Here is a 16,396-nt window from a genome sequence, read left to right as displayed (position 1 = left end):
GTTTGTGGGGGGGACAGGATCCCTGGCAGACCAGTACTGATGCCATCAAAGAGAAAAGTTTAAGCAGGGTGGAAGGCAAATTGAACATATCAGCTAATAACCTTAGTTATGCCCCCAAAACATGATTGTCTAATCAAGAGATGAGGCTTTAATGTTTTCCGTTCATGTTTAGCCACAAGTGTTTACATGGCTCTATTACTGTACTTTCAAGTAGCTTGTGTAAAATTGTAGGTACACAGTTATGCACTTTAGACAGAGAGAATTTATATTTTTTAAAAAACTAAAAACTAAGAAGAAAGCATAACCAAAACCGTAATTTAAAAAGGCAAAAAAATTTTTTTTTGTCTATCTGACTTATTTGTTAAGCTGTTCTTTTTCAGAAGGAAAAGTGTCTACAACTGAGCTTTAAGACTTGTGTAAAGAAGCAGTCTGCTAATAAAGTATGTCATCATCAGCAAAAACATTGGGACTGGTGTGGGAAAGATGTTTCAAAACTGCATTTCGGATTACGAATAATGTCTGATCAAAGTTCATGGAGCTGCCTTTGCTACCTGTCAAAATCAGTTGAATTAAAAACTTGGTAACAAAATATGAAAATTCCATGAAGTCTCTTAGCGGAGAATTCCATTCCAGTCTCCCCAGAGTGAATAGCAACTAAGATTTTTCAGATCAAAAGTGATGTAAAAAGGAAAAAAAAAAAAGATATGGCCTGTTTCCAAAGAATCTGAGCCAAAGGGGAATTTCAAAAACAGTTTGTGATAATGGCTTGGAAGTCAAAAGCTCAAGCAAAGTAGCCAAACACTTCATGTGAATCAAGTCTAAACTGGTGCTCTCAGAGTGACATGAAATATAGAAGAATGATTCAGATACACCTCTCAGTTCCCAACTGGAGTGCGTGTTTATATATACATTTCAAAATTCTAATATAAATTAATCAGGTGAAATATATTTTAAAGCCAAATAAGAATGATAATTAATAAACCACTTACAAATATAAATGACTCCTGCAATTAAAAATGAAAGCCCTGTGATTTGCTCAGTCTTGGGTGGTCTGATCTTTAACTATTTACGTGAAAATATGAAACAATTAGCGCATCCTCACATAATAATTGTGTTACGCTTCCAGGTTTAACTTGTGTATAGATGTACATGGAGATAGTCATAGATTGAATTGCTTTATCTTTCACCAAAATTAAAGCTTTCCTGGACTCAAGGGGGGAAATGCATTGGTGACTAGCTGCTTCTTCTTCGTCAGGGTGAATTGCATAAAATGACAACTGAGGGCCCAATCCTATCCAAGTTTCCAGCATCAGTGCAGCCACAATGCAAATGTTCCCATACCTTGAAGAGGCCTCTGTGACTGCTTCTTCACCACAGGATGCAGTGCATTCCCCATTGGTACAGCTGCACAGGCACTGGAAAATTGGATAGAATTGGGCCCTGAGTCACAGAACAGAAAATAGCTTGCTATAGCCAGGGTTGTACTGAGGTCAGATCTGGAAACTGAGAGCAAGATCTCTTTGAAGGTTCTTTGAGTTCACACAGTTCCACTCTTGACGTCCTTATAGTTGGGAAGTTAATTATCAACTGAAACATGTGCTTATTTGCCATGGCGTCACTAGGATTCGCGTCACCCGGTGTGGGAGGCCTGCGCATCATCCCATGCAGTGGGCGGGGCAACACTCCAGGTAGGCGTGGTGATGTACCATTGCCCCGCCCCTATCGGTTTTTTTGTGTGTATCTTTTGTTAGAACACAGATATTTCAATGTGGATTGTTTCATTGCATTCTGCATGAAATTACACATTGATTGATATATAACATGACGGTGTTATTTCTCCAAATTCTGATTTTAGTGATTTTGAAAACTTGTAGAGTCTCACACACACACACACACACACACACACACACAGCTCGTGTCAACTTAGCACTGGGACCCACTTTTAAGAATGACAATCTGTCCAGGACCCATTGGAAGTGATGTCATGGCCAGAAGTGACATCATCAAGCAATTAAAATAAATAATTATAAATAATTAAATTAATTAAATAAGGGGGAGCCAGTCCTGTTTCACCAAGTGAATCTACTCTGAAGTAAGTCCTATTGTGGTCAATGGGGCTTACTCTCAGGAAAGTGTGGGTAGGATTGCAGCCTGTGAGCCCAATCCTATGCATGTCTACTCTGAAGTAAGTCCCATAGTGGTCAATGGGGTTTACTCTGTAGTCTGCCTGCAATAACAACCCCCAAAAAGAATCAGTGAGCTCTTCAGCCCTCCCAGTGCCCAGTTTAAAGTTCTTCTATTTCAAGCACTTCAAGATAAAGACCCACCTGGCTTTGCAAGTGCAAAATAGAAAACTTTCCCCTTACCATTCAAGCCTCTTTTTTTGGGAGGGGGGGGGGAAGGCTGCCTTCTGGAGCAGCTCCAATAGATCAGGACCCTTCTGGTGTCCTTACATTCCCCTTTGCCTGGCCTGACCACCAACCAAGGCACATCTGCCTACTCACGAGTAAACGTGACTATGAGGCTGCTTTGCTTTCTGTAGGGCTCCATAGACCAGGAGGAGGCAACTGGAAGGGAGGAACCTCTTTCTCTGGTGTTTTTGGGGGCTGCATTCATTGGATGAGGACCATTCTGAAGTCCTTGGAGGCTCTCAGCCTGCCTCCACTAAGGCAAATCTGCCTACTCGCAAGTAAATGCAGCCACTTGGCTTCATTTCAGACTCAGGCTCGCAGCTGGGAGGGGGGAGATTCGGGGGGGGGGCTGCATTCATTGTATCAGGACCATTCTGGTGTCATTGGATTCCTCTCAGCCTGCCCTTTCCAACAGACTATGGCACGTATGCCTACTCGTGAGTAAACGTGTGATACGGCTCACTTTCACTTTCCATAGAGCTCCATGCATTTTTCCTTCCGGTTTTTTGACCATTACTTTTGAACGAAAGGAGCGATTTCAATTCGGTTTTTTGAACTGCACTCTGCTGGCCATTTTGCATCCAACGATGTATGGCATGACGGGGTAGCTCCTAACCCCGTGATGATAGTGCATCCTCCCCCCAGGGTGCGTCACCCCCCTAGCGCGTCACCTGGTGCAGCCCACACCCCCTTAGCACCGCCAGTGCTTATTTGAGAATGGGATCTTTCTTGAACTTGGAAGATCAAACCTTTTGAAAGAGAGTTTATGTTCTGGCACACAAATAATTATGGGATACAGATTTGGTGGCCCACCTCTCCATGTGAGAGAAGCAGATAGAGATGGTGAAGCATCCTCTGTGAACTGTTTCAAAGAGATGGAATAATGTGTCCATTGGCCCAGGAGCCAGTGCGCATTAGAGATCTTGAACTGAGTAACGTGTTTTGTGTGCAAAAGCTCCCAGCACAGCAGCGCATGAATTTCACCACAGTAACTTGCAGCTTGGCGAGGTTCCCCCTTGGTTTTTTTTTCTCTCTGTTCTGCATTACTGAAATTAAACAGAGTCAGAAGTTTCTATCCGAAGAAAGCTTGTCATGATTACATCCAGATGAAATTAATGGGTCTTAAGTTAGTCACAACTAACTTGCCTCACTTTTTTCTCTGGTGCTCAGTCGCGGCTGATTTTTTCTGGATACAACTGTTTGTTTATAAGTACAGTGGAATGAACATGGGAAACCGGGGGATGTGTGACTTGCGCATGCAACAAATGCTATGGATTGCCTACATTCAAGAATGACTTCAATAGGATTATGCCATATGAATGGAGGGGGGGGGGAGGATTGTCACGGTTTAGTATGCCACTTTGACCTCTGTGTTAGAATTAACTAAATTCTACTTCCCGTTATGACTTAATTATCTCGCACTTAGACCTGATTCAAACATTCAGGCAGGCGTCAACATGACTGTACCTCTCAGAAAGCCATTGAGGGATCACTTGTTTGAGTCAACACTCAACACTCACCTTCTTCCAGAAGATGTCAGATTTACGCTTTCAGATAAAAAGTTGCCCACATGTATACAAACTACAATTCTCAAACTTCTTTGATGCAGTTAAACCGCCGTAAAACTGATATTGGTTGAAAAATGATTTTCCATTTCTTTCTGTTCTCCTGCGTAGCACACGCTAAAGTTGCTGGAGCATGTTATTCGAGTTTGGACATGCAAGTTACCTCTACATGCCTGCCAATTCTTGCAAATAATTCCATTGTGTTTTTTTACAGAGAATTTCAATGGAACCAATGCACTGCCCCATAAATAGAATTTTGCTTTTTTCACAGTTCTCTGTTTTATCCTTGGATATTGATGAAGGCATATTAATGAAGGCAAGAAATAGCATTAAACTCCACCCATCCTTGAAAACAGCAAGTGTTAGCCTTTGTACAACTCTTCCCTGGACATTTTTGTTCCATTATGCAGCAGGATAGGTTCCCCAAAGCACCTTGCATTTTGCAAACTCTTTGGTGGCATGCAAGATTTTATACTCCACCTCTATGAAAACAATTCTGTAGCACTGCTGGATGTTCAAAGCTGGCTTGGAAGCATCTGTGCAAAGTGATCTCTGTTCCTGTTCAACCCTTTGTATGTACATTGCATGCATCTCTTATTTTGTGTGTCTGTACATAGTGAGGGGTCTATATAATTATATGACATCAGGCACAATCCCAGGCAAATTTCTCTGCACGAGGCCCACTAAGATGGGAGCGCAGTAATGTGCTTTTACAGTGCGTAGTCATATCAGGGGGGCATGTGCAAGAGAAGGTCCCTGTGGATTATGCCTTTTGTGCTGGTGTATATACAGCATGATGACAATTGAAAAGCTGAAGCCAATACTGGCCAAGCATATTGTATCGCTTTGTCAGACTTCTATTCTCCGTTAGAGATGAACACCAAAATCTTTTCCTATTAACGATCTGCTTCATGCACCAGATGAAATCCTGCGGATTCTGTTCTGCATTTACATCACTAAGTGGCAGCAAAATTCATTTGAAACACTGCAGCTTTTAAAAGAATCTAAACCTATTGACAAATGTGCTCTGTGTACATTTTCGTACATGACTGTATTTTGTATAAAACAAAAGACAATAAAACTTATTTTTGACTGCAAGTGTCTCTGTCAGTCTTTGCAAACACAATGACGCTCCGATTTAACAGTTCAATGGTCCCAATCCAGCTCATGATAGGCACAGCTCGATCCTATGAAAAGCAAATTGGGCATAAGTCATAATTTAAGCTACACCAAGGTCAATGAGATGGCAGCGTGAAATGATAAAGGATAGTGATGTAAAAAGCTCAGCCTAACTTCTTAATCATGTTTGAGATAACCTACAAAAAACAATTCCTGCTTTCCTCTATTCTGCATTCTCTCTTGATGTTCTGCACCATCAGAATTGCTCTGCCAGTAAACAAGTTGCACCTACAGCAGCATTTCTGAATAAGTGGTACACGTACCACCAGTGGTACTTGGAAGTGTGTCTGTTGGTACACCTGGGAGCCCCACACCCCTGCCACCTGATAGCAAGACCAGCAATGCAATGCAACAAGTAGTAGTAGCTCAGTAGACAGAGCTCCAGTGCAGTGGCATTACTAGAGTTTGTGTCACCCAGTGTGGGAGGCCAGCATATTACCCCCCATGATGACCTCCTCCCATGCAGTGGGCAGGGCAATGCCCGAGGCGGTAGTCATGGTGATGTACCATCACCCCATCCCTGTTGGGTTTTTTTTGGGGGGGGGGAGGGCCCTAGATATTTCAGCACAGTTTGTTTCATTGCGTTCTTCATGAAATTACACATCAGCAACTGTTACCCTGCACATCCCTGATCTTGTCTGATCTTGGAAGCTAAGCAGGGTCAGGCCTGGTTAGTACTTGGATGGGAGACCGCCTGGGAATACCGGGTGCTGTAGGCCTATACCATAGTCTTTCGAGACTGAAGGTTGCCAACCTATTCCTACAAACCATAATGTTAGTGACTTAGGTCACGAGTGGTGTCATCCCACCAGGTGTCACCTTACTAACACCTTATTGGTTCCATGCTGTGTCATAATATCTCGTCTCTTCAAACAATCAGTCTCATTGGTCCATTTTGAATTAAGGAAATGTACTTTTTTGTCACATAAGAGAGTTGCATTTTTTGTTTTCTGTTTTTTTGGCCATTACTTTGGATAGAATGGAGATGTTTCACTCTGGTTTCTTTCATTGCATTCTGTTGTAAATTACACATCGAATGGTATATAACATGATTGTATTATTCCTACAAACTGTGATTTTGGTCACTAGTGGTGTCACCTCCCCATGTGCGTCACCTGGTGCTGTCTGCACCCCCTAGCTATGCCACTGCTCCAGTGTGCACTTTTTGCAAGCTCAAAAAATCCCCCCTGTCCATCCTTACCCTCCTAGCAGTGTTTATTGCACTGCATCTGGTCTCCCAATCCAGAAGTAACTGCTGATAACATCATCACCAGTTACTTCTGGTAGTACTCCCAATCGGTGGAACAAGTGAAGTAGTACAGTAGGGGACAAATGTTGAGAAACGCAGGCGCACAGTTCTTCAGCATTCCTGTTTTCAAAGGTAGCTAGTCAGATGCCTCTGAAGCTAATGGCCATCTCCTGTCTTCGTCAGCTTCTGATATTTAGAGGAACACTGCCTCTGAACATGGAGGCTGTATTTGCTTGTCCTGGCTAACGCGTTTGCTTGGCTGAAGCACTCCTCCAAGAATTTGTCTAATCCTTTTCTCTTGAGCTATCTAAGCTAGCAGCTGACACCACATTTTGTGGCTGTGAATTCCACAGACACCCCTGCACTGTATTATAGGAATTATACAAGTCAAAATATTTTAACCACATAAAACCTTCAGATAAACCACCCAAAAGATCCCAAGTGCCCCTTGGAGAACAGGGTAGCTATTTCCTGGTGCCAAAAAAAAATAGCAGGCAGGTGGTGCCAACACAGAGAAAAGTCTCTACAGTAGTCACCCATCTAGAGATAGGCCTCTGATGGACAGGGTCACATTTTTATTGTTCTGAATATGTGAGAAACTGGATCACATCTTAATGGCACACTATGTGCTCTGCATGCAGAAGGCCCATGTCTGACCTTTAGGATCACCAGGTAGAGCTGGGGAAAAACTTCACTTGGAACCTTGGAGAGCCACTGCCACGACCATACTGTTGTATGGTTGTTGACCATACTAACTAAGCAGCTGTTGACCATACTAACTAAGCTGAATGAACAATACTTTGGCTCAGTAGAAAGCAGCTCCCTATGGTCAAATGACATTCAGGGGATGAAGCTCCTCAACTGCTAGGAAAAAAACCTTCAACCCTTTAATTTCTCCTATGACTTAAGAGCCCGATCCTGAGCTCTCCAGTGCCAGTGGTACGCGTGTACCACTGCTGCTGAGTGTCGCAAATGTACTGTAAAGCACATTTGCAACACCTGGATAAGAGGGAGTGCCAGCGCTGGACCTGAGTGGTAGGAGGAGAACCATGAAGAGCAGCTGGACACTGGACAGTAGTGTGGCTTTTGGGGTGGGGGAGGGCGGGAGAATGGAGGGCCCAGCCCAGGAATAATATCTGCTGTGGAGGAATGCTGATGGATTTTTGGGTTAGACACCTACAGGTGTGTGTCAAGTTTTAGGCATAGGCCTAAAAGCTGTTCAATTTGACATGTTCGTACAGACTTTCTTTTGGGTGCTGCTTTGTACACAGCAAATGGCAACAGTGCTTTCTAAGCTACCCCATTGGTGTGTTATATGCTAGATACCAAAACAGAAAGTGTATTGGGAGACATAGGAAAGGCATGTCTTGGCTGCAATTATTTTGTGCTTTCCAGTATTGGTGGAAGGGGAGACAAGAGTTCAACCCACAACTGGAACTTGGCTGAATAATGCCAGCAAAGCGCATATAATTCTGGGATTAGCCATACTAAAGCCAACTTTGAAAAAGAGCCAGGAACCATGTGATAAATTGCTTTCTGCTAAGCTGGGTCTGTCCCTATCCCCAAAAACGCTCCTACGCGGTGGGTCTGAAAGCACACAGGCCTTTCCAAATGCAAGTAAGAGGGGGATTAGGGATTTTCTTACCCACTCCCTGTCCCAAACTACCTGCACTCAGGGCCCAATACTATCCAACATTCCAGCACCAATGCAGCCATGCCAATGGGGCATGCGCTGCACCCTGCAGTGGGAGGGCAGTCGCAGAGGCCTCCTCAAGGCAAGAGAACATATGTTCCCTTACCTCAGTGCTGCATCAGCAGTGAAAAGTTGGGTAGGATTGGGCCTTCAGTAGCTTGGACTGGTCCTACTTCAAAACCGTGTGAATGTCACTGATGATAACCATTCCCATTGCCCCTTGGTGGAGTAAATGGGCTAGGATGCGGGGCAAGTACTCAGTGCTGAATGAAAGCAAAGCTACATGGAAAGTTTCAGTGCAGGGATGAATACATCCATACTGGGTTACCCAAACTCCTGTATGGGCAAGAGAATCTAGCTGGATTTCAGGATTGTAGGTAGGAAAGTTAAGGTTAGGTTCCAGGTTCTTACCTTACCAGTAAGTGAACTTCAGGTGGGCCCATGGGCAAGATTGTGATTCCGCTCTCCAATATGTCCCTTTGGCCTGCTCTACACATGTTGCAGAATGGACTGTACCATTTTATATGACACTAGGAACAAACACTTATTGATCCCTACGTAGAAAATTATCAAGCAAGGAGTTAAGGGCTCATCATGGCTCTTTATCCCTGCTGTGCTCCTTTCCTCTCACACATTCTTTTGGTTGGCAACCTTCAGTCTTGAAAGACTGGTATAAGCCTACAGCACCCAGTATTCCCAGGCGGTCTCCCATCCAAGTACTAACCAGGCCTGACCCTGCTTAGCTTCCGAGATTGGGCATGTTTTACTCCCATGGTAAACCATCCAAATATATCATCTGTCTCTACAGTCTGAAATGGCATAGTCCTCAGGATTCTACCCCATTTTCCTATATGTGTTGATGAGCCCATCCATCCTGTAAATGCGCATTTGAACTGGCCCCTTTGACTTTGTTGGTCAAAAAAGTACAGCACCAGTGGCATCACTGGAGGTCAGAGCATTATCCCGATGACAGACCCTCTCCCATGCAGTGGGCAGGTCAACGCCCCAGGCAGTGGGCAAGATGATGTACCATTGCCCCACACCGCTGGTTTTTTGGCTATAACTTTTGAGAGAATATATTTCAACAGGGTTTGTTTCATTGCATTCTGCATGAAATTACATATAGATTGATATATAACATAATGGTATTAATTAAAAATGCCAACATTTTAAAAATTATGGTGAGTAGTGGGGTCACCCCCCTGCACACATCACCTAGGGTGGCCTGCATCCCCCACAGCCCCCCAGCAACACCACTGTACAACACACATGTGGTCTTGTAAGCACAGCTTATGCTTGTTGCCATCTGCTTAATGCTTCTCGTGGAAAGAGAAGCGAGAGAATTTCTCTAGGAACACAAAAATATAAAACTGAAGGAAACATTAACTTTATTGCATAATACCAGACTATGTACACACACATAGAAAATAAACATTTCAATAGAGCTGCATTTAATGGTGTATTACAAAGAGCCTGATCAGCTACTGAAATAGCAAAACAGGTATCTTTTTAATTTTTTTTAGCCCCTAACGCCTTCACAGCCCTTCATCAATAGCCGCAAAATATGGTTCAATGCTATGGTGAAACAAGGTACATAAATAGCGTGACCCCAAACCAGCTCAAGTTAATTATGACCAACCCAAATGCCATTGCTTCCTAGGGAACTTACTTTCAAATGACTTTAGCTGGCTGGGGCCACCGTGTTATATAAATAGAAACTATTTTCCAATTGTAGGGAGTTTAAATTAAGATTTGCACTAGCTCTTAGGAAACAGGAGAGCTTATCCTGTCATTCTGGTAAAGAAGGGGCTCTTCTGAGGAATGGGTTGAGAGAAGAGGGGGCCCAGAAAATGGTAAGCAGAAAGATCAGTGTAAACAGTGCCAGGACCCTAAGGAAAAGAGGGGATGCACTAGATCTTTCTATGGGAAGCAAATATGGACCTCTCCCCTTGACTATTTTCAGAGGTGTAGCAGGCTAGGGGGGGGCCCACAGGGGAAGTTCAACAGTGCCTTGCAAGGGATTCCAACTGCATGCACAGTGAGGGAAGAGATCAATGATCTGTGCAAAAGACAACACCAAAATCCTGTCCCTGAACAGAAGGAAGCTGGAAACACGGCACTGCACTGAAGTACGTACACCTTTAAAAAAAAAATCCAACTGCATCACTCAAATTAGAACAACCCTCCCAGTGATTTCAATTTCCTTTTCTTACCCATACATTCGGGGCAAAGGAATTCTTCAGGACCAACAAAAGACAAAGATCTTTGTTTTTTCTGCCATGTCTCTCATTTTATGTGGACAATCTCAGTGGAAAAATAGAGGAGCTTGATTTGAAAATCTTCATTATTCTTTTTTTTTCCCCCTCCTTCCCTAGAACAACTTTAAGATCATATCCAGTTCACAGTTATCTGGTACTACTATTAAAGAAGGATATCAGTTTTTTTTAAATCCTTGGACCTGGGAGGCAAGCTGATTATTTTTTTTTGGGGGGGGGGATACATCTACATTTGGGGGGAGGCTGATGGAAAATAAATTAATAGCCTGGACAGGGACAGGAAGAAAGATCTAATTCACCTTGTTTATCAGTCTGTCTTTGAAAAAGGCAAAGAAATCTCAAATGCTACAAATACTAGTTTTTGACGAGCATTGGAGAAGCAGGAAAAAAAGACTTTTAAAAAAAATAATCAGTCAAACCTAAAATGCTTTATTTCATAGGTTGAAAATATCAAAGCTGAAATCTCAGGGGAGGCTAACTGGTCTTCACAGGGACTTTTTATCCTATGCTGTCCTCACTCTCCCCACCCCACCCCCAAGCATCTGTGTCCCATTGCCTTACAAAAATAAAAACAAGACAGGATATTCTTTCTGTACAGGTCTGTCCATGTTGGTGGCGGTCCTCCCCTTAAGCTAAGCTGAAGCCCTCGTAGTGGTCGATGGCTTGGGTCAGTCGCGTGCTCAGGATTTCTTTGCTGCTATACTTGGGCAGGTCGAGGAGGTTGTAGCAGGTGTGAGCGACAGGAAGGTACTGCTCCCCGCTGGACGTGGACTGGATAACAATCCGCAAACTAGACATGCCATAGATGGGGATGCGGTCGCTGCCCGTCAGAAACACTAAGGGAGGGAAGGATCCTTGTTACATATGTAGATAGGTGGCATGACTCACTTTCAAACACACTGGTATTCTCCCTGCTGCTCCTACATGGCAGCCACACCCCTTGCCCAATTCCTTCTGTTCTCAAATGAAGAAAGAGTGCTGTATTCTGGGTCCAGTGCAAGATGGAAGGAAACAACTAGGCAAAGACAAAGCCCTCATCACACTGCAGAGAAGGGGCATCTGGACTGACTCGAGCTGTTCAGCTCTGTGATTGCGCAGACCAGCAGCCAGCTCAGGTCTTGGGAAAAACCAGACAAGTCAGGAAGATGCCAAGCAAGTGGCAATACTATGGTAACACATGCACATTTTACAGCTGCTTTAGAACTACAGTTCCATCGACCCCATCCCTGGGCTCCCAAGGACTGCTGGAAGGAGAAAACCCTTTGCTGCACATTCTCCAAGCTCCCACTTCTGCTGAGGCTTCCCCGCTTTAATGCCAGATGCAAGGGAGGTTACCAGGATGCAGGTCTCTTGTTGTCTTGTGTGCTCCCTGGGGCATTTGGTGGGCCGCTGTGAGATACAGGAAGCTGGACTAGATGGGCCTATGGCCTGATCCAGTGGGGCTGTTCTTATTATGCTCTCCATGGAAATCAGGTACTTTAGCTGTACATGCTCACTTTTCCCTGTCTCATGGGAGCTCTGGGCAGAGCTCTCACCCCAACCTCCCACAAGATCACAGTCATTATCTGAAAGGCACAGTCAGTCATAAGAACATAAGAACAGCCCCACTGGATCAGGCCATAGGCCCATCTAGTCCAGCTTCATGTATCTCACAGCGGCCCACCAAATGCCCCACAGAGCACACCAGATAACAAGAGACCTGGTGCCCTCCCTTGCCTCTGGCATTCTGACATAGCCCATTTCTAAAATCAGGAGGTTGCACATACACATCATGGCTTGTAACCCATAATGGATTTTTCCTCCAGACACTTGTCCAATCCCCTTTTAAAGGCATCCAGGCCAGATGCCATCACCACATCCTGTGGCAAGGAGTTCCACAGACCAACCACACGCTGAGTTAAGAAATATTTTCTTTTGTCTGTTCTAACTCTCTCAACACTCAATTTTAGTGGCTGTCCCCTGGTTCTGGTGTTATGTGAGAGTGTAAAGAGCATCTCTTTATCCACTCTGTCCATCCCCTGCATAATTCTGTATGTCTCAATCATGTCCCCCCTCAGGCGCCTCTTTTCTAGGCTGAAGAGGCCCAAACGCCGTAGCCTTTCCTCATAAGGAAGGTGCTCCAGCCCCGTAATCATCTTAGTCGCTCTCTTTTGCACCTTTTCCATTTCCACTATGTCCTTTTGGAGATGTGGCGACCAGAACTGGACACAATACTCCAGGTGTGGCCTTACCATCGATTTGTACAACGGCATTATAATATTAGCTGTTTTGTTCTCAATACCTTTTCTAATGATCCCAAGCTTAGAACTGGCCTTCTTCACTGCCGCCGCACATTGGGTCGACACTGGGTCTCTGGGTCCTTTAATACATTAACGAGCACTTCAGCTCCCATTAATGCGGCTGCACCTTATCTCCAGCAGCCCGCATCTGCCAACCCTCAACCTTCAAAATGATCTTCACATTTAGCAAAATCACACGGTAATTCCCTTTCTTGGCCTGTGCCACTTTGGAGTACAGGCCGGGGAACATGCGTATTTTAAGACTCCTCTGCCCATGTAAAAACTTCCTGCAAGGAAAAAATGAGCACTTTCTGAAATGCTAGTCTGTAAACTTTCTACACCCAACAGAAAACATGAGCAGAGACCAAGATTGGAGGCTTCCTATTTCATAACATCCTTAACTGCACCATCTAGTGGAAGACATAGAATGTGCTTTAGAAGTCAAGAACGAGCTTTGCCCCTCAGAATCACCACCCTTGAATTAGCCTATAGCTCTAGATATTTTTTTTTTCTAAACCTGCTAAAATCCCAAGTTAGATACTTACAAAGAAACCTTTTCTTCTTTTCCAGAGGAAACTCATGGAAGGTCTCCCAGAACATGATCACGGTTGGGTGTGTCGCTGAATAGTCCCCCTTGTAAACGGCACTCTGCAAAACAGGCTCCAATGTCAAAGCTCATTTTTAAAGACTTGCCATCAATAATAGCAAATAGTTTTAATTTGAGAACAGTGCCACGTTTAATTCTGTAAAAAGACTTAACGGGTAGCCTGTGAGGCCAATCCTATGCATGTCTACTCAGAAGTAAGTTCCATTATAGTCTATTGGGGGCTTACTTCCAGGTAAGCATGGATAGGATTGTAGCCTATGCTCACTACAATACTCTGCATTGTAGACAGACCACAAATGTTTCTAATCATCTGTATGCCATGGCTTAGAGATGTGGCAGAATTGGAAATTCTTTGTGCTGTATCTCAAAACCTCATGAAGTTACAGTAGTCCCTCGGTATCTGTGGCAGTTCGATTCCACTGTTGCCGCCACCATCCCTCCCCCACAGATACCGATACCCACAGATACCGTAATCTGCCTTTTAAAACATTTAGAACAGTAAAAATCAGCAAGAAAATAGCCTTCCCTACCTTCATGCCACTTGCAGGAGAGTCTTCTGGTGCTTCTGGAAGCCATGCTGGGGCAAACCAGGGCCAAGGGCCAAGGGCCAAGGTCATGCAACCGGGAGAAGTGGCTTCCGGGAGCACAGAAGACTGCTCTGCAAACAGCGTGATTTTGTGGTGTGAAGGTCAGGAAGTCTATTTTCTTACTGACTTTGACTATTTTCTTACTGAAATGGACCTATAGATAAGGCGGGTCCACTGTGCAACTTTCCTTTCTGAATCTGCGAGGTCAATGTTTCTCAAACTGTCGGTTTGTAGGGACCCACTAGGTGGGTCGCAAGTCAATTTCAGGTGGGTCCCCATTCATTTCAATATTTTATTTTTAATATATTAGACTTGATCCTACCATGGTCTGTGACTGCATCTGGGGAAATATTACAGAGCTGCACTATTAACAGGCTACTGTGTATGTGCTTTTAACAATGACAGTCAATGGGACTTACTCCTGGGTAAGTGTGGGTAGGATTGCAGCCTAGGATTGTTAAAAGTTTTCCTGCTTGATGATGTCACTTCCGGTTATGACATCACTTCCGGTGGGTCCTGACAGATTCTCATTCTAAAAAGTGGGTCCCACTGCTAAACGTGTGAGAAACACTGTGCTAGGTTATCTGTGCAACAACAAGCTAGAAACATCACTGAACATACTAAGTTGCCTTGTACCGAGTCAGCTCACTGGTCCATATGGCTGAGTATGGTCTCCTCTGACTGGTACCGATTCATCTGAGTCTTGAGCAGAGCTTTCTCCTGTCATCTGATCCTTTAACTGGAGATGCAGGGAACTAAAACATTCAGGGGACCTTTAGCATGTGCTCCGCCAGTGAGCTCTGTCCCCATCACTTTTGAAGGAGTTCCTTGTTGGGCTTTTCTGTCCAGCACAGGGATCCATCAGCAAGTCTCTGCTGGTCCAACTGGCACAGTCCCAGCGCCACCGCTCCTTGCTCTCCTGGTGCCATAAACATGCTTTACGGCATGTTTACAGCATCTAGCGCTAGCGCTAGAGCTCTGTGCTGGCACTGGAAGAGAATAGGATTGGGTGCTTAATCTCCACCCATACACCTCCCACTTCCTGGCACCCATGCTTCCATGTGTCACTTGTCCTCCCTGGCTCCAAACCTCTTCTCCCACAGGATGACCATATGTCCTCTTTTTTAGCCTTGCGTCCTGGAAAATAACTTAAACGTCCTCCTTTTCCCTGTGAGTAGGCCCCAGCAGGTGGTTTATAGCCCTCTTGTAATTAATAAATTATATGTAATAAATTACATAAGAACAGCCTCACTGGATCAGGCCATAGGCCCATCGAGTCCAGCTTCCTGTATCTCACAGCAGCCCACCAAATGCCCCTGGGAGCACACCAGATAACAAGAGACCTGCAAGGCTTCCTGGGAATTGTAGTTAAGAACATAAGAACAGCCCCACTGGATCAGGCCATAGGCCCATCTAGTCCAGCTTCCTGTATCTCACAGCGGCCCACCAAATGCCCCAGGGAGCACACCAGACAATAAGAAGACCTGCAAGGCCTCCTGGGAATTGTAGTTAAGAACATAAGAACAGCCCCACTGGATCAGGCCATAGGCCCATCTAGTCCAGCTTCCTGTATCTCACAGCGGCCCACCAAATGCCCCAGGGAGCACACCAGATAACAAGAGACCTCATTCTGGTGCCCTCCCTTATAGGTAATATAGGTAATTATAGGTAATTACCTTATAGCTAATTATAGGTAATATAGTTTTAAATATAATAATTCGTAATATAACATTTAGTAGCAACTGTTACCCTGCACATGCCCGATCTTGTCTGATCTCAAAAGCTAAGCAGGGTCTGGCCTGGTTAGTACTTGGATGGGAGACCACCTGGGAATACCAGCTGCTGTAGGCTTATACCATAGTCTTTCGAGACTGAAGGTTGCCAACCAATATAACATTTAAATTAACCACATTAAATCAATATACGAGTGTTTCTGGCTTTTATTTTGTCATGTCCTACATTTCTCTTGGATGTCCTACATTTTGGGGTGCCTTGTCCTCTTTTATGATTATGATATCTGGTCACCTTGTCCCCACACCACTCCATCTCTGCTTTCAGGTAGGACTTGAATAGAAAGCTAGTTTACAAATGTATTAAATAAAATAAAGCCCACAGCAAGCCAGGGCAGGTAGGCAGAGTGAGGTGACAAGCACAGTCAAAGCCACACCCCTGTTAGGTCACACACTGGGTGAACTTGCAAGCAGCCAGTTCTATGCTTCTCCTCCATACACGTCTGCAGTGATGCTACAAAGTCTGCTCACCTCCTCCAATTCATTCCAGTTGTAGTTGCTGTTGCCTACAATCATAGCCCTCAGCTCAGTGGGCTGGAAGAGTTCCAGAACCTTCCCACCGCACACTTTCAGGAAACCAGTGGAGAAAGCCGTGTACCACTCATGCACCGAAACGTTGAAGATGTAATTCACATAGGCATCCACAAAGTCCTCCCTGGAAGATTGCAAGAAACACTGCTATGCATTAATGCTGCATGAAAGCAAGAGTGACATCAAAAGAACTGAAAGCCACCAATTCAATTTAAAAAAAGGATCAGAT

The 16,396-nt window shown here is 44.4% G+C and overlaps 1 protein-coding gene across 5 annotated transcripts in view; it reads right to left on the bottom strand.

Moving 5' to 3' along the window:
• Positions 1–9,479: 9,479 nt before the first annotated feature.
• Positions 9,480–16,396, bottom strand: part of LOC136655340 (probable E3 ubiquitin-protein ligase HERC3) — a 73,736-nt gene continuing 66,819 nt past the window's right edge. For all 5 annotated transcript variants that reach the window (XM_066631706.1, XM_066631709.1, XM_066631710.1 and 2 more), the window contains exons 23-25: positions 16,108–16,291; positions 13,198–13,300; positions 9,480–11,209 (exon numbers count right to left, since the gene is read on the bottom strand). In XM_066631706.1, coding sequence (XP_066487803.1) covers positions 11,001–11,209; positions 13,198–13,300; positions 16,108–16,291 — 496 coding nt within the window. In that variant the 3' untranslated portion in view covers positions 9,480–11,000. The remainder of the gene's footprint in view (positions 11,210–13,197; positions 13,301–16,107; positions 16,292–16,396) is intronic.

This window comes from Tiliqua scincoides, chromosome 6 (genome assembly GCF_035046505.1).
Source record: "Tiliqua scincoides isolate rTilSci1 chromosome 6, rTilSci1.hap2, whole genome shotgun sequence".
In the NCBI taxonomy this organism is placed as follows: Eukaryota; Metazoa; Chordata; class Lepidosauria; order Squamata; family Scincidae; genus Tiliqua; species Tiliqua scincoides.
This window is presented reverse-complemented; position numbering and strand designations above follow the sequence as displayed.